The sequence below is a fragment of the Hemiscyllium ocellatum genome, chromosome 7 (assembly GCF_020745735.1).
Source record: "Hemiscyllium ocellatum isolate sHemOce1 chromosome 7, sHemOce1.pat.X.cur, whole genome shotgun sequence".
NCBI lineage: Eukaryota > Metazoa > Chordata > Chondrichthyes > Orectolobiformes > Hemiscylliidae > Hemiscyllium > Hemiscyllium ocellatum.
In genome coordinates this window covers 109,604,974-109,624,083 of record NC_083407.1, presented here as the reverse complement: position 1 = coordinate 109,624,083, position 19,110 = coordinate 109,604,974, and the positions used below count along the sequence as shown (strand labels likewise).

Sequence of the window (19,110 nt, the reverse complement as noted above, 5' to 3'; positions counted from 1 at the left end):
TTGTGGGTAAATCACCACAAGTTATTTTTAATTTGGCTACTCATTAAGAAATCTCACAGACAATCAAGCAATGAACAAATTATTTAAACTTTATTGCATGAAGCAACCACAATATGACCCTTCAACTAAGCAAGTTAAGCCTCGCAACTCAACTTGACTATTACCTGATTAAAGGTGGAATCTGGACAAGATTTCAACTAACAGTGATCTCTCTCTGCAAATGTCCAGGGTTCAATCTTTGTATCGTGTTGTTCTTCGAAGTTCTGCCAGAGGTGGAATTCTGATGCTCAATTTTTATATAGATGTTCGTCCTTCAGGTGTATGAGGTGATATTTTGATGATTCTTAAATTCCTTTCATCCTTATTAGAAGCAGCTGCTTTGTTCCTTGTTACATTTGGCCTTATCTGTTTGTTCAAAGACACAACTTTCCTATAGTTAACTCTTTAAATTCTTCTGCCAGGCAATCCTTGTCCTTTATGGCAATAATACATCCAGTTTATCAAACAGTTGTCAAAGCAATTTTTTCAGTGTAATTTCTGCTCCTTTTTGCCAGGCATGGCTAATTGGTTTCAATTCCTGTATATGTTTGTCCTTGTCCTTTAATAGTTTATTCCAGGCAGGGTTATTGCTACTTCTTTCCATGAGTAAGTTTATCTTCTGTTGATTTTGTTCAAACTATGAATAGTTATTAAAGTTCTGAAGTTTATAAAATCACTAAGGCAATTTATTCACTTGAAGCATAAGTAGCCTTTCTAATATGTAATCGTGTTGCCCATCAATTGTCATCACTGCCATTATCATCATCATCTTCACTTGTACAACTATTCTGTCAGCATTCTCTTCCTCTTAACTTTGATGCAAAGAACTGTTTAAATATTCTAGTTTTGTCATGCATCTGTCAGCATAGATTCAGGGAGTTCTCGCTTAAAGTTATGCCTGCATTCCTTAAAATCATGACTTGAAGTGAAACAGCTTATGCATTGATGCTCATAGGAAAATAAAAAAATACCCTAGATAGTGAAGGGCCTTCCTTTACAGAAGAAGAAAAAAAAAATCAACATTGGAACATTACACCAATGTCCTGTAAGTTGAAATATGGTATTTTAAATGTCTAAATTTCTACACTGGTAAACAAAAAAATTGCTAATTACAGTAGCTCCAGTCATAGAAACCAAGGCTGCTGCAGGCCAGAGTCTGCACTAAGGCATTTTTGCTAATTGGGCTCTAGGTCATCTGCTGGAACCATCACTTGTTCCTGACCGGGTGGCATCTTTTGGGTAGGACCAGCCTTTGTTTCTGGCTGCTTCTGCCTCCAAGGTCCACTCAGTCTGCTGAATAAGTCTGCTCGTCTTGGCTGGATGCAAGCTGTGGCCTTCCTTGCCCTCCTGCTAGTTGCTGAGGTGCCGCTTTTAGCCGGATAGAGTTCAGCTCCCCTAAAGTGTTATGGTCTCTGTAACTTGCAAGGTTCCTGTGGTTTTGGTCACTCCCATTGGGATACTGGTTCGGAGGGATTTGCTGGTGCTGCTGGTGTTCGGTTCTGGGTGACAAAAGGTGGATAAATCCCCAAGACATGATCAGGTGTACCCTAGAATTCTATGGGAAACTAGGGAAGTGATTGCTGGGTCCGTTGCTGAGATACTTGTATCATCGATAGTCACAGGTGAGGTGCCAGAAGACTGGAGATTGGCTGACACGGTGCCATTATTTAACAAAGGTGGTAAAGACAAACCAGAGAACTATAGACTGGTGAGCCTAATGTCAGTGGTGGACAAGTTGTTGGAGGGAATCCTGAGGGACAGAATTGACACATATTTGGAAAGGCAAGGACTGATTAGGGATAGTCAACGTGGCATTTTGTGTGGGAAATCGGACTCGCAAACGTGATTGAATTTTTTGAAAAAGTAACAAAGAAGATTGATGAGGGCAAAGTGGCGGACATGATCTATATGGACTTCAGTAAGGCGTTTGACAAGGTTCACATGAGAGACTGGTTAGCAAGATTAGATCTCATGGAATAGAGGGAGAACTAGCCATTTGGATACAGACCTGGCTTGGAGGTAGAAGACAGAGGATGATGGTGGAGGGTTGTTTTTCGGACTGGAGGACTGTGACCAGTGGAGTGCCACAAGGATTGGTGTTGGGTCAACTGGTTTTCCTCATTTATATGAATGATTTGGATATGAACATAGGAGGTATAGTCCGTAAGTTGCAGATGACACCAAAATTGGAGGTGTAGTGGACAGCAAAGATTACAACGGGATCTTGATCAGATGGGCCTATGGGCTGATGAGTGGCAGATGGAATTTAATTTAGATAAATGCGAGGTGCTGCATTTTGGAAAAGAAAATCAGAGCAAAATCTATACACTTAATGGTAAGGTCCGGGGGAGTGTTGCTGAACAAAGAGACCTTGGAGTGCAGATCCATAGCTCCTTGAAAGTAGAGTCACAGGTAGATAGGATAGTGAAGAAGTTATTTGGTATGCTTTCCTTTATTGGACAGAGCTTTGAGTATAGGAATTGGAAGGTCATGTTGTGGCTGTACAGGACATTGGTTAGGCCACTTTTGCAAAATTGCATGCAAATTCTGGTCTCCTTCCTATTAGAAGGATGTTGTGAAACTTGAAAGGGTTCAGAAAAGATGTTGCCAGGGTTGGAGAATTTGAGCTATAGGGAGAGTCTGGGGCTGTTTTCCCTGGATCATCAGGCTGAGGGGTGACCTCATAGAGATTTATATGATCATGAGGGGCATAGATAGGACAAATAGACAAAGTATTTTCCCAGTGGTGGCAGAGTCCATAACTAGAGGGCATAGGTTTAGGGTGAGAGGGGAAAGATATAAAAGGGACTTAAGGGACAACTTTTCACACAGAGGGTGGTGTATGTATGGAATGAGCTGCCAGAGGAAGTAGTGGAGGCTGGTATAATTGCAGCATTTAAAAGGCATCTGGATGGGTGTATGAATAGGAAGGGTTTAGAGGGATATGGGCCAAGTGCTGGCAAATGGGACTAGATTCGGTTGGGATATCTGGTAGGCATGGACGGGTTGGACCGAAGAGTCTGTTTCTGTGCTGTACATCTCTATGACTCTATGAGTGAGACTTTGCAACCGGAGTGGTGATGGTTGGCTATCTCCTAACCAGGTTCTAGGGAGTAGTGGGAGGGCTGCATATACTTAAGAGGTCTTGTTGAATGGCATCATGGCTGGGATCAGATGATCTGGAGCTGATGAGTGGCGGCTCCAGAATGCAGATGTTCGGTGGCAATATGGCAAAGGGAGAGTCAACAAGTCAGTACAGGAAAGGATGTCCCAAAATGCTTTTGGTTTGGTCAAGTACTACAGCAAACACAGTTAAAATTAAAACTAATCTTCTGAAGCGAATCAAGATTTCATGCCTGAGTAACTTAGCGATATTAAACATTGCAGGTGGAAGATGTTTCCACCTCTATTCTCTATTCTCTATTAACTGCTATATTTTCTGCTAGACTTTTTTTTCTTTGTTTTCTTCTCACCTCACTTGACCTGGTTCTTGCTTGTCAAAGTCACCCGACTTATATTTTATATCTTTTCTTTTTGTTTCATCATATTATCTATCACCCTTGTCATCCAAGGTACTGAACCTTTGTTTCCCTGTCTTTCAGTCTTATAGTGTATCTAGCCTGTACTGGAAAATTTCTTCCCTGAAAATCATCCTTTCTTCCATTACACTTTTTCCTTTGGTTCTATTTTATTCTGACCAGGTACACTCTACTGCAATTAATGCCAATTGTTTTCAAAATTAGATGTTCCACTTAAGATTGCGCCTTTCTTTTCTCCATTACTTGTGGTAGTATTAACTTGAAATGATTTATTCACTTGTCCTTTCAAACGGTATAATCTAGTCTTTTCTACATTTTTTTGGGCTCAACATAGTGTACCTTCCCCTGTGAATCATTTAAATGACCAACATCATTTATGACTAAATCTCACAGGACTGTGAACAATCAGAATTCTGACTGAATCTGTTGGTTGTGAGATTGCTTAAAGCAGGCTGTTTAACATACAGATGTCCTTTTTGATAGTTTTATCAAATTGGCATCTCATATCATTAGATATGCCTAATGCAGCTTCCGGTATGTTATTTTACATGCCTCACAAACAGATTTTCTTCCCGGTGATGGTGTAATGGATAATATACCAGCCAGGATTTTGCAGTTTGTTATAGAATACTATTTTACTCTTGCTTGCTGATGCCCTGTTTGAGCTGTTCAAAACTTAGCTTTGTTCAATAAATCGCGTAAATTGTATGACACTATGATCTTTTGCTATAAATTCTTATTCCTATGATCCTGCTCCTCGAGCTACCCAATGAAGAAGCAGCGCTCTGAAAGCTTGTACTTCCAAATAAACCTGTTGGACGATAACCTGGTGATGTGTGATTTTTAACTTTGTCTGCTTCAGTCCAACACTGGCACCTCCACATCAAAACCTACCCCTTATGTACTGTGAGAGTACAACTTAAAGCATGTCCAAAAGTGATGGTCAGACTTTGTTTCTAAAGGACTGTGTGATCTTCATTCCTTCCAATACTGCCATTATCAAATGTATCTGGTGAGGAGTTTTGTGCAGTTTTTCTCCCGAACTGCCATGAGCCCTGTCTAGCAGCTATATCCTAGCCAGCTCACCAAAATAGTGACACTACTCGAACAACTTCATCCAAATTACATTGCTTGCCTTTGTTGCTCTCCATGGTTTTTCCAGATGGTCTTGCAGATGGAAGAATACTGATTTGTCAGTTGAGGGAGGGTTGATTGTACTCAGTTTCATAGAATCACAGAATCCCTACAGTGTGGAAACGGGCCATTTGGCCCAACAAGCCCACACTGACCCTCCAAAGAGTATCCCACCCAGACCCATTCCCTACCCTATTTCTTTCCATTTTCCTTGACTAATGCACCTAACCTACACTACCCTGACACTATGAGCAATTTAGCATGGGCAATTCACCTAACCGGCACATCATTGGACTATGGTAGGAAACTGGAGCATCTGGAGGAAACCCATGCAGACATGGGGACAATATGCAAACTCCACACAGTCACCAGAGGCTGGAATTGAATCCGGGTCGCTGCGCTGTGAGGCAGCAGTGCTAATCACTGAGCCACCGTGCTGCCCTCTTCACCCATGTTTGACCTGATTTGACGATTTACGTTTCAAAAGTTCAGAATTCAGATTCTGATCTTGAAGAACAAAAGTAAGTTCTTCTTTGTGTAAATACTTAATTGTCTAATACCTTTTTTTTTCAAATTTTAGGCTGAGGAGAACGATTTGGTTCTGGTGCAGCCTGTGTGCCAAAGAGGAGAAGTGATTGATGATTTTCTCAGAAATTTTCTTATCAAGATGGGAATGATGAAAACTCTGGACTGTTTTCAAATTGAATGGTAAAATTGTCCTTATCATGTGTGAAAAGTTTGTACACTGTTAATCTTGAGCTGCTTTTGTTCCATTGCCTCAAGTCCCTTTAAAGTTTTCAGACATAATCTACAAAAGTCTTGTTTATAATAATTGGAGAGTTGGATGCAGTTTGAAATTTTTCTTTGTAGTGTGTATCAAGATTCATATTTTGTTTCCATGTTTCAAACTTTTATTGTGGGCACTTGTTGCATTTGCACTTTTGACTCATCAATTTATCTATAATAAATACTTGAAGTCTGTAAGCATCCTTAAAAATATGATTACTGTACAGTATCTCAAAACCAGCAATCTCAGGATTGAATCCTTGTTGGATTTTGGATCTTACCAGTTTTTGGGTCAGATTGTATCAGATGGAGTCAGGGGTCACTCAGACTATTTGCAGCATGAGAAACAACTGGTGCATAAAGCCAATAGCTTGACAGCTCCAGTGAACCAGCTAGCTGAACAAGCTTGAATATTATTTTGTTCATTTAGACTTATAATTATAAAGTGCTTAGTCATGGCTCACACCAACTCTAGCCTCCCGGTCTGCCTTGATCCCTTGTAATTTACCTGTTGCAACAGGTCCACAGCAGATGCCATCTCCCTGGACCTACACCCATCCTGGGAACATCTGGGTAACAAGGATACATACATCAGATTTCTACTTATTGGCTACAGCTGTACCTTCAACACCATAATTCCAAACCAATCTCCAAACTCTGAAACTTAGAACTTCACTGTCTGCAACTGGATCCCTGACTTCTTAACTCACAGACTGCAATCAATGAAAATGGGGAACAACGCCTCCTCCACGGTAATCCTCAACTTTGGCGTATCTCAAGGCTGTGTATTCAACCTCTTCCTATACCCCTTATACACTCATGACTGTGTGCCCAAATTTGATTCTCACTCCATCTACACGTTGCTGACGATGATACCTTTGTAGACCGAATCTCAAAAAATGATGAGACGGGATACAGGAAAGAGAGAGAGATTTGGTGGCACAGTGTAACATCAACATCAGCAAATCAAAAGAGCTAGTCACTGACTTCAGGAAACAAGGTGCAGGGCATGCCCTGTCTACATCAATGGTGCTGAGATGACAATGGTGTAGAGCTTCAAGTTCTTAGGAATGAGGATCATTAACAATCTGTCTTGGAGAAAGTGAGAACTGCAGATGCTGGGAATCAGAGTTCAGAGTGGGGTGCTGGAAAAGCACAGCAGATCAGACAGCATCCGAAGAGCAGGAGAATCAACGTTTCAGGCGAGAGCCCTTCATCAGGAATGAGGGCTTGCGAGCGGGTGGGGGGGAGTGTGGGTGGTGGTGGTGGAGAGATACATGAGAGATGCGTGGGGCTGGGAGGGAAGGTAGCTGACAGTGGGATGGGTGTGCCCGATGAAGGTTTCCAGCATCTGTAGTCATCACTTTTGCCTAGTGCAATAGGTAGATTGAGGTGGGGTAATGGTGATAGGCCAAACAGGAGGGTGGAGCGGATAGGTGGGAAGGAAGATGGGCAGGTAGAACAGGTCGTGAGGGCGGTGCCAAGTTGGCAGGTTGGAACTAGGATAAGGTGGGCGGAGGAGAAAATGAGGAAACTGGTGAAATCCACATTGATCACAGGACAACTACATGCAGATTGCTTCAGAGAACATCTCCGGGACACCCGCATCAACCAACCCCACCGCTCCGAGGCCGAACACTTCAGTTCCCCCTTCCACTCCACCAAGGACATGCAGGTCCTGGGTCTCCTCTATCGCCAAAACCTAAGCACTCAACATCTGGAGGAAGAAGGCCTCATCTTCCATCTTGGGGCACTCAAACCACAAGGCATCAATGTGGATTTCACCAGTTTCCTCATTTCCCCTTCCTCCACCTTATCCCAGTTCCAGCCTTCCAACTCAGCACCGCCCTGATGACCTGTCCTACCTGTCTACCTTCCTTCACACCTAACCGCTCCACCCTCCTCTCTGATCTATCACCATTACCCCACCTCCGTCTTTCAGCTATCTTTCCCCACAGCCTCATCTCCATCTCATTTATCTCTCCACCCCCCTTGGCTCACAAGCCTCATTCCTGATGATGGGCTGATGCCCGAAATATCGAATCTCCTACTCCTTGGATGCTTCCTGACCTGTTGTGCTTTTCCAGCACCCCATTCTTGACAACAAACTGTCTTGGTCCATCCACATTAATGCGATGGTCAAGAAAGCACAGCAACACCTCTACTTCCTCAGGAGGCTAAGGAAATTCCAGAAAGACTTTTACCAGTTTTTATAGATGCACCATCTTATAGATGCCTTCTATCTGGATGTGCCACAGCTTGGTATGGCAACTGCTCTGCCCAGGATGATTAGCAACCAGAGAGTTGTGAACAAAGCCCAGTGCATCTCACAAGCCAACCTTCCATCTATATTTCTCGCTACCTTAGAAAGGCAGCCAATTTAATCCAAGGCCCCTCCCAAGCTGGTTATAATCTCTTCCAACCTCTTCCCTTGGGCAGAAGATGCAAAAGCTTAAACACAAGTACCAACAAACTCAAAAACAGCTTCTTCCCTTTGTTATCAGACTTATGAATGGACCTCAAGAATGTGATGCTGGAAAAGCACAGCAGGTCAGGCAGCATCTGAGAAACAGAAAAATAGACTTTTCTGGCAAAAGCACTTCATCAGGATCTGACTGAATGGACCTGTTTAGTTTTAATGTTAATCTTGCTCTGTGCGCACCTTCTCGCAGCCTAGCATTGTATCATTCATTCGGTTCTGTTATCCTTTATATGGTATGATCTGCCTGTACTGCATGCAAAACAAAAGTTTTCACTGTGCCTAGGTGCACATGACAATAATAAATCAAATCATTTAAAAGAAGTTAAAATGAATACATGGCAGCTTATAAAAGTGTCTGGTTTTTGGATATCTCCGGTTTTCAGATAGCTGGATTTGAGATACTGTACCTGTATACCAACATCTATTAAGTTCTGATGTCATCAAATATGAAACTGATCTTTCTTCTTCTAGTTCCAGAGAAGGGTCATTGGACTTGAGCCATTTATTTTATTTCTCTCACTCTAGATGCTTCCAGACACTGAATATGCTGGGACCTTTTCACCGGGGTGTAGGAAGTTGAGGGGTGACCATATGGAGCTTTATAAAATCATGAGGGGCATAGATAAGGTGAACAGCACAGTTACATTTAAAAGACATTTGGACACATACATGAATAGCAAAAATTTAAAAATCACACATCACCAGGTTATAGTTCAACAGGTTCAATTGAAAGTACAAATTGTGAAGCACTGCTCTTGCATCAGGTAGTTCCGCACTCCAAAATCTTGTACTTTCAAATAAATCTGTTGGACTGTAACCTGGTGATGTGTGATTTTTAAATTTTTGCTATTTCTATATTCTCATCCAAATCTTTCATATAAATAACAAATATTAGTGTAAAATAAAATGGTTGATATTGCAAATATAGACTTTTAAAGGCATCTGATAAAGTGTCACAGAATAGACTATTCAGCAAAATTTGAGCCAATGGTATTAAAGTGGAGTGATAGCATGATTCCAAAATTGGCTAAGGGGAAAAAAAAGCAGAGTAACAGTGAATAGTTGTTTTCAGACTGGAGCGAAGCATATAGTAGTATTCCAGGGGTTTATTTTAGGACCTTTGCTCTTTGTTGCCACTGGAGTTGGCACTGTGGATTGGAGGCTCACAGAATGGTGTGAATAATGCTTTTGGTGCAAGGCCCCACATTGAGAAGGGCAAGGACACTACCATGCCTATGTCCTTTGTGCACTACCAGGTTCCCAAATGGTTGACTGTGATGTCAAATAGCTAATTTTTGTCATCATTTGTGGGAAGTGGGCATTGCTATCTGGCCAGCATTTATTGCCCGTCCCTAGTTGCCTTTGAGCTGTTGTCTTGAACTGCAGCAGTCCACCTGCTGTGGTTGATGCGCAATACCATTAGGGAGGGAATTTCAGCATTTTAACCCAGCGAAGTGATGGATGGTGAGTGGCTTGGAGGTGGTGGTGTTGCCATGTATCTGTTGCCCTTGTCTTTCCAGATGGAAATGATCATGTGTTTGGAAGGTGCTGTCTGAAGATCTTTGGTGAATTTCTGCCGTACAGCTTGTAGATAGTATGCACTGCTGCCACTGAGTGTTGCTGGTGGAGGGCGTGGATGCAGTGCCAATTAAGTGGGCTGCTTTGTTCTGGATTTTGTTATGCTTCTTGAGAATTGTTGGAGCTGCACTCATCCAGGCAAAGGGGGAGTATTCCATCATACTCCTGACTTGTGCCTTGTAAATGATTGACAGGCTTGGGGAGTGAGGGGATGAGATACTTGCTGCAGCAATCCTTGCTTCTGATTTGCTTGTGTAGCCATATTGTTTGTGTAGTGAGTCCAGTTGAGTTTCTGGTCAATGGAAACCTCCAGGATGTTGATAATGGTAACACCATTGAATATCAAAGGGTGGTGGTTCGATTGTCTCTTATTAGTGATGGTCATAGCCTGGCATTTGTGTGGTGCAAATGTTTATTGCCACTTGTCAGTCCAAGCCTGGATATTGTCCAGATCTTGTTGCATTTGAACATCAAGTGCTTCAGTAAATCAAGAGTTGCAAATGGTGCTGAAGATTGTGTAATTGTTTGTGATATTTTGGATAGTTTGATTCAGGATTTTGAACCTATGTGATTTCCACTCAGCTAAAGATGCAATCACCTGAAATACATGTCCCCACCATTACTATTTGAAGGACTAGCATTCCATCTTGCAAGTTTGATTAGCCTCTGTTATTACAATTTTTATGGAACTAAAAGTGAATTGATTTTGGAAGTGTTCTCGTGAGTTTTTGGGTTTGCCAGGGAGTGTTGCTGAATCGTCAGAGGATTTAGTGACACTTTCACACACAGGCGGCAACAAATAGTTGCTGTGTCTCTGGGTTGCAACAGGATAGGAAAGTGGAAAAGACACAGCAGAAAGGGGAAGCTCTTTGCAAAGGGAGGGTGTGTGGAGGCAGGAAAAAACAGCCATGATGAAAGAACAATGTGGGCAGTATTGAAATACAAATGGTTGGAGCATGAATTATGCCAATCTGGGAGTGGACAAGAGTTTCAGGCTCCAATCTGCCACAGGCATTTTTCTTGGGTGACACCTTGGCAATCTGGCTCCTATTGGATACCAGATTGATTGACGATTATAAGAGCTTCCCTCTTGACCATAAAGATCTGTAACCATGATGGCAGCAGCCTGAGTCTGCATAGTTCTAAGCAAAAATCTCATGACATTCATCTGAGCTACACTTCAGATTCAGACATCAAGTGACTTCTGTCCGTGCAGCAGCAAAAACTAAACTTTTAGCCACTGGATGCTGCATCATGGTCCAGCATGGTTTTCATGGGAGTAGTGGAGTTGCAGCCACAGTCAGTTCAGCAATGTTATTGTAGAATGGCAGTCAGAAGAATGGACTCCAGTCTCTAAATGTTGTCTAGTGCAATGTTGGCACTGGATTCTGCCTTGCTTCTTGATATAACTAAGGGCTGTTTGGTGGGCTTGCCAATGAACAATTAATCAGTGCTCTCCTGTATGCCACCTTATCAAAATCTTTATCTGAGTCCCTGCTGCAATGCTTGTCTATGGTAATTCTCTCTGGAGAGTTGGCATATGAACTATCCTTTAATTCTGACTTGGTTGCATCCATTCGTGCATGATAACTCATGATGCGGAGACCATGATGTGGCACTAACCTCTAAAGATTATGCAGTGCCAATTATTTGAGCTGTTAGCTGTGAATGTCAGTAAAAGTCACAGTGCTTCGGTAGTGAAATATTGTTGATCTCTCTCTTCTGGATGTGCTATCATTGGGCAGGTAGCAGTTCTGCTAATGTAAAATCAGAAAGGGCAGGTTTGGGTGAGGAAAATGGGGTGCACTGTAAAGCAAAAGATCTTTGGTCAATCTTCTGCAGCTTGCTCATCATGCCAGATTATAGCATAAGTGCAAGTTTGGAATTAAGCAAAATAAAACAGAAACGTACAATTGTCCAGAACCAGATTTGTCAACCTTCTCAGAATGATCAGGGCACCAGCGAATATGGCATCAATTACCCAGTAGTTAAAGTAACACATTCTGGGCTGTTCGTGCAAAGTTGCTTTCTTGATTGCTGGTGTCCATTGCTACGGATGGATGCCCTGATGTTGCAATGCAATACATAAGTTCATCAGTGTGAAGGGAACAGTGGAAACAAGGGAGAACTCTCTTGTTTGTTTGTTCACAGCCATTTTTACAGTATGGAAAGAACCTGCATTGTCAGTGCTGTGCTTGAAGTGCCATTAGTCATGGTTGTTCTTAAATAGGAGACTCCTTAGGATGGAAGAGGTCATGAGAGTTCTTCCCCTTCAGGAAAATATTTTTGATGAGGCCAAATGGATATTCTATACCAGCCTGTTCGTAATGGGTAAATTAATGCTAAGAAACACTTTTTGTCATCTGGCTCGGTGTAAAAGATGACCATCTAAAGCTAGCAAATTGTAGTAGAGAAACCATTTGACAAGTAGAGTTCTAACTTTAAAATTATGTCTCCGTCTTGATTTCCCTCAAAAGAGGAACTACTTTTTCCACTAACACCATTCTGCTGTCTCCCAGAATATGTCCAGCCAGTGTTTGCAACTCAATCATGAATGCTATCAGTAAAAGAAAGGGCAGAAATCACAGGTCCCAGTGCTGGTCGGGAAACCTGCCCAGTAGCCCATGCACATCAGGTACCCTAGAATCCTCAACCTAGTTTTCGGGCCATGATGCACCCTTTAGCCTTGGACTCCAACTGTTGGTGACACTTTGTATTAGCTACCCTTATTATAAGCGACACTGTTACCTTATCACAGTTGCTGACTGATCCAGTGCCTCTTCTTGCCAAATTGGCTTTGCTCTTTTTTTTATGGAGTGCCTCCTTTTTGCCAGGAAAGGAAGTTCTGATTGTGTTGCACTATGCTTGCTTAATATATTTGCCACAACTGAATAGTTAAAGATATGTGGAAGCAATGGGAGGTGGGTATATGACATCAAAGGAAATTGTGACGATGAGATGTAGTATGTTAATGTTCACCTGCGTCTTGACAGCTGAGACTTCTGTTGTTTAAGTAATAGAGATATGATGCAGTGAGAAAGGTTTGTGGTATTGTGGGAAGGAGATCTCATGTTAACATGCATTTACAATGTTCACATCCACATGCGGTTAATAAACTTCTTGCTGCAACTCCTCCAGACTAGACTCTAACCATTGACCTCTTAAGCCATTTGCTCCCATTTCCTTCAGAGGAAGATCAATGAATGTTGCCTTATCTCCCAAGAAATTGCAGATAATCAACACTAAATATGAAGATATCACTAAAGCTTCCAGTTCAGAGCTTCGTCAATCGTACCTTCTTCTAGTCAGGGCTGCTTTCGAAAAAAGGACAGGTTACCTTGATAAGAAATTCTGGATTAGTGGTGCTGGAAGAGCACATCAGTTCAGGCAGCATCCGAGGAGCAGTAAAATTGATGTTTCAGACAAAAGCCCTTCATCAGGAATAAAGGCAGAGAGCCTAAAGCATGGAGAGATAAGCTAGAGGAGGGTAGGGGTGGGAAGAAAGTAGCATAGAGTACAATAGGTGAGTAGGGGAGGGGATGAAGGTGATAGGTCAGGGGCGGAGGGAGGGTGGAGTGGATAGGTGAAAAAGAAGATAGGCAGGTAGGATAAGTCATGGGGACAGTGCTGAGCTGGAAGTTTGGAACTAGGGTGAGGTGGGGGAAGGGGAAATGAGGAAACTGTTGAAGTCCACATTGATGCCCTGGGGTTGAAGTGTTCCGAGGCAGAAGATGAGGTGTTCTTCCTCTAGGCATCTGGTGGTGAAGGAGCGGCGGTGAAGGAGGCCCAGGACCTCCATGTCCTTGGCAGAATGAGAGGGGGAGTTGAAATGTTGAGCCACAGGGCAGTGTGGTTGATTGGTGCGGGTGTCCCGGAGATGTTCCCTAAAGCCCTCTGCTAGGAGACGTACAGTCTCCCCAATGTAGAGGAGACCGCATTGGGAGCAACGGATACAATAAATGACATTAGTGGATGTGCAGGTAAAACTTTGATGGATCTGGAAGGCTCCTTTAGGGCCTTGGATGGAGGTGAGGAAGGAGGTATGGGCGCAGGTTTTGCAGTTCCTGCGGTGGCAGGGAAAGGTGTCAGGATGAGAGGGTAGGTTGTAGGGGGGTGTGGACCTGACCAGGTAGTCACAGAGGGAACGGTCTTTGCGGAAGGCGGAAAGGGGTGGGGAGGGAAATATATCCCCGGTGCTGGGGTCTTTTTGGAGGTGGCGGAAATGTCGGTTGTTGATTTGGTTGATGCAAAGGTTGGTAGGGTTGAAGGTGAGCACCAGGGGTGTTCTGTCCTTGTTACGGTTGCAAGGGTGGGGTCTGAGGGCGGAGGTGTGGGATGTAGACGAGACACGTTGGAGGGCATCTATAGCCACGTGGGAAGGGAAATTGCGGTCTCTAAAGAAGGAGGTCAGCTGGTGTGTTGTTATTAGGTCAAGTGGATAAAATGGGTAAGAAAGCATGTGCTATTTATTAGCAGAGCACAGAATTTAAGAGTAGGGGTCTATGCTGGAACTGTGTGAAACATTGGCTCGACAACAGCTAAAGTACATTGGTGCACTGGGGTTGAAGTGTTCCGAGGCGAAAGATGAGGCGTTCTTCCTCCAGGCGTCTGTCACTTCTGCCCCCATCTTGGCCACTCCCACATCCACTTCTGCCCTCACAATTCCTCATGCATCATACGTGACACCACTTCCGCCCCTCACATCATCGCTGATGTCACACGCTCAGTGACTTCCGCCACCCCTACTGCTGTGTCTGCCACCACTTCTGCCCCCACCAATGAAACTTACCTGCACTTTGCTGACATGCCCCCAACAGATTCCACTGTCACCATTCCCGGCCCCCAGAACCCTGAGGGGAACACCACCCATGCTAATGACTCCACCCTCATTTCCCCCCACCATCACATCCACTCCAGTTACTGGCTCCACTCCCACTCACAGCTCCACACCCACACCAGCTCCCAGCTCCCAGCCCTGCCGAGTTTTCACCATCCCTCTAGACCTTCTCCTCACAGAGGACGAACGATCAGTCCTCAGTAAAGGACTCACCTTCATCCCCCTCCGTCCATGCATCAATGAATTTAATACACGCCGTGACGTTGAACACTTCTTCCGCCGCCTCCGAGCTTATTTTCACAATCAGGACTTCCGCCCACCTTCCTAGGACACCTTCTCCCACCTCCAACACACTACATACACCTGGACACCCCACGCTGGCCTATTACCAGCCTCGACCTCTTCATTTCCAACTGTCGTCGGGATATTAACCACTTCAAACTGTCTACCCCCCTCCCCCACTCCAACCTCTCACCCTCACAACGGGCATCCCTCCAATTCCTTTGCTCCAATCCCAACCTCACTATCAAGCCAGCAGATAAAGGGGGCACAGTGGTAGTCTGGCGCACTGACCTCTACACCGCTGAAGCCAAACGCCAACTCGAGGACACCTTTTCCTACCGCCCACTCGACCATGACCCCACCTCCCATCACCAAACCATCATCTCCCAGACCATACAGAACCTCATCACCTCAGGAGATCTCCCACCCACAGCTTCCAACCTCATAGTCCGGGAACCCCACACTGCCCGGTTCTACCTCCTTCCCAAGATCCACAAGTCTGACCACCCTGGCAGACCCATTGTCTCAGCATGCTCCTGTCCCACTGAACTCATCTCTACCTACCTCGACACTGTCCTATCCCCCCTAGTCCAGGAACTCCCCACATATGTTCGAGACACCACCCACACTCTCCACCTCCTCCAAGACTTCCGTTTTCCCGGCCCCCAATGCCTCATCTTCCCCATGGATATCCAAACCCTCTACACCTCCATCTGCCATAACCAGGGCCTCCAAGCCCTCCGTTTTTTCCTCTCCCGACGTCCCTAACAGTACCCTTCCACCGACACTCTCATTTGTTTGACCGAACTGGTCCTCACCCTTAACAATTTCTCCTTCGAAACCTCCCACTTCCTACAGACCAAAGGGGTAGCCATGGGCACACGTATGGGTGCCAGCTATGTATCTCTCTTTGTTGGCTACGTAGAACAGTTGATATTCCGTAATTACACCAGCACCACTCCCCACCTCTTCCTCCATTACATTGATAACTGCATTGGCGCCACCTCGTGCTCCCGCGGGGAGGTTGAGCAATTCATCAACTTCACCAACACATTCCACCCTCACCTTAAATTTACCTGGACTATCTCTAACACCTCCAACTTCTTCCTGGACCTCTCCATCTCCATTAATGACGACCGACTTGACACTGACATTTTTTACAAACCCACTGACTCCTACAGCTACCTGGATTACACCTCTTCCCACCCTACCTCTTGCAAAAATGCCATCCCATATTCTCAATCCTCTGCCTCCGACATATCTGCTCCCAGGAGGACCAGTTCGACCACAGGACACACCAGATGGCCTCCTTCTTTCGAGACCGCAATTTCCCTTCCCTGCCTGCATCTCGTCCACGTCCCGCACTTCCTCCCTCAGACCCCACCCCTCCAACCGTAACAAGGACAGAACACCCCTGGTGCTCACCTTCAACCCTACCAACCTTCCCATCATCCAAATCAACAACCGACATTTCCACCACCTCCAAAAAGACCCCAGCACCGGGGATATATTTCCCTCCCCACCCCTTTCCGCTTTCCGCAAAGACCGTTCCCTCTGTGACTACCTGGTCAGGTCCACACCCCACTACAACCTACCCTCTCATCCTGGCACCTTCCCCTGCCACCGCAGGAACTGCAAAACCTGTGCCCACACCTCCTTCCTCACTCCATCCAAGGCCCTAAAGGAGCCTTCCACATCCATCAAAGTTTTGCCTGCACATCCACTAATATCATTTATTGTATCCGTTGCTCCCAAAGCGGTCTCCTCTACATTGAGGAGACTGGACGCCTCCTAGCAGAGCGCTTTAGGGAACATCTCCGGGACACCCGCACCAATCAACCACACCGCCCTGTGGCTCAACATTTCAACTCCCCCTCCCACTCTGCCAAGGACATGGAGGTCCTGGGCCTCCTTCACCGCCGCTCCCTCACCACCAGATGCCTGAAGGAAGAACGCCTCATCTTCCGCCTCGGAGCGCATCAACCCCAGGGCATCAATGTGGACTTCAACAGTTTCCTCATTTTCCCTTCCCCCACCTCACCCTAGTTCCAAATTTCCAGCTCAGCACTGTCCCCATGACTTGTCCTACCTACCTATCTTCTTTTCCACCTATCCACTCTATTCTCCCCCCCGCCCCTGACCTATCACCTTCATCCACTCTCCCTCTCACCCATTGTACTCTATGCTACTTTCTCCCCACCCCACCCTCCTCTAGCTTATCTCTCCATGCTTCAGGCTCTCTGCCTTTATTCCCGATGAAGGGCTTTTGCCCGAAACGTCGATTTTCCTGCTCCTCGGATGCTGCCTGAACTGCTGTGCTCTTCCAGCACCAGTAATCCAGAATCTGGTTTCCAGCATCTGCAGTCATGGTTTTGTCTTGAAATGGAACTCCATCACATGCTGTTTGCCCTCTTGCTGATTGTTTAATCAGCAATCATAACGGGCCCTATTCTGCCCAGCATTATTGTCCTTTAAATGAAGAGACAGCATGAGATTTACCAGCTTTCTATGAGGACTGGATCTCTGAAAGGTTGTGAATTGTGACTTCTGTGACTGAAGATAAAGTTTTAGCCTATCGAGTACAAAAGTGAGGAATGTACTCAAAAAGTTTTCAAGGTCTTGAAGAAGCCGTGCAAGAGAGTTACAATAATACCAAGGGTGTGATGCTTCAATTCCTAAAAGACGAGAGAAACTTTCCTTAAAATAGGTAAAACAAAGAGAAGATTTTCCTGCTCCTTGGATGCTGCCTGACCAGCTGTGCTTTTCCAGCGCCAAACTCTTTGACTCTGATCTCAGCATCTGCAATTCTCACTTTTTCCTGAATGGTAACCAAGGCCACTAAAATGCTCAATTTCTCTTCTGTTCTGGTGTCTCATGCAAATTTGCATTTGTTATGTAATTCATATCCGGTCTCTGTCAAATTATATTTTATATATGTGTGTGTGATATATATATATATATATATATATATATATATATACACACACACACATTATGTTCTTCTGTTTAACTTAAATGTGTCATTTCTGCACCTATTGATTGAACTTGTCAAGATCTTTTTGAATGTGTCTGTGTTTCTATCTGACACAAATAGGCATATTTCCTTGCTCAAATCATTTTTTTTATTTCATGAAATTCATAAGAATCTGACAAGGCCAATGTTTGTTGCCAGTCCTATATTCCTTTTGAGAAATTGGAGGTGACCAACATTCTTGAATTGCTGTAGGCCATTTGTACGTACAACCAAAATATTGTTAGCAAGATAGTTCCAGGTTTTTGACCCAGTGTCAATGAATGAACATTGATGTAATTCCATATTGGTATGATGTATGGTTTAGAAGGGTATTTACAAGTGCAATTTGTATAGGACTGCAGGTTTGGAAGATGCTGTGGGTGTACCTTGTTTATAGTACATATTGCTGCCACTATAAGTTGGTGGTAGGGGGAAATGGATATTTAAGGTGATGGGTGCCATGGTGATTGTTGTGGAGAATTGCAAGCATCTTAACCAGAGGACATTGGAGCAGAGACAAGCCATTCAGCCCATTCAGTCTATTCCACAATCTGACAAGATTGAAGCTGATAAGAGCTGAAAATGTTTTGCTGGAAAAGCGCAGCAGGTCAGGCAGCATCCAAGGAGCAGGAGAATCGATGTTTCGGGCATGAGCCCTTCTTCAGGAATGAGGAGAGTAAGAAATAGTAACTGGAGTTGTTAGTTGAGCCCATGAGCCTGCTCCACCACTGAATAGAATCAAACCTGATCTGACAATCCTTGCTTCCACTTACCTGCCCTTTTCACATAACCCTTGATTCCTCTACTGATTGAGAATCTATCTCAGCCTTAAATATACTCAAGGACTTTGTCCCTACAGCTCTCCGTGGCAGCAAGTTCCATGGACTTTTAACCCACTGAGAGAAGAGATTCCTCCTTATGTAGTCTTAAATTGGAATCCTTAATTATGAGACTATGCTGCCTGGTCTTTGACTCTTCCATGAGGGAAAACATCCTGGTATTTACCCTGTCAAGACCTTTATGAATCCTATGTGTATCAATGAGATCACCACTCATTCTTCTAAACTAATGAGTAGAGTCCTAACCTGTTTAGCTTTTATAAGACAACCCCTCCATACCAGGAATATATAGGTACTGTAATTTGGAGAGGGTCTGTGAGGTTCTGGAGCAGATTTACATAGGGAGTGAAGAGTTATTGGAGGTTTTGGCATGCTGAAAATTGAACACATTTGCAGGTCTCGATGAGTTGTATCCTAGGTTGGTGTGAGAGGGGAGGGAGGAAATTCCAGGGGCTCTGATCCAATTTTTTCAATTCTTCTGTGGCAACAGAGGAGTTTGCAGAGGCCTGGAGTAAAGTTAATGTGATACCACTTTGCAAGAAGGATGGTAGGGATAAACTAAGGAATTACAGATCATTGGT

At 44.3% G+C, this 19,110-nt stretch overlaps 1 protein-coding gene across 1 annotated transcript in view; it reads left to right on the top strand.

The window, feature by feature from the left end:
* Positions 1-19,110, top strand: part of LOC132817667 (sperm-associated antigen 16 protein) — a 1,000,178-nt gene that overhangs the window by 46,183 nt on the left and 934,885 nt on the right. The window contains exon 4 of the mRNA XM_060828166.1: positions 5,293-5,420. Within this exon, the coding sequence (XP_060684149.1) occupies positions 5,293-5,420 (128 nt within the window). The remainder of the gene's footprint in view (positions 1-5,292; positions 5,421-19,110) is intronic.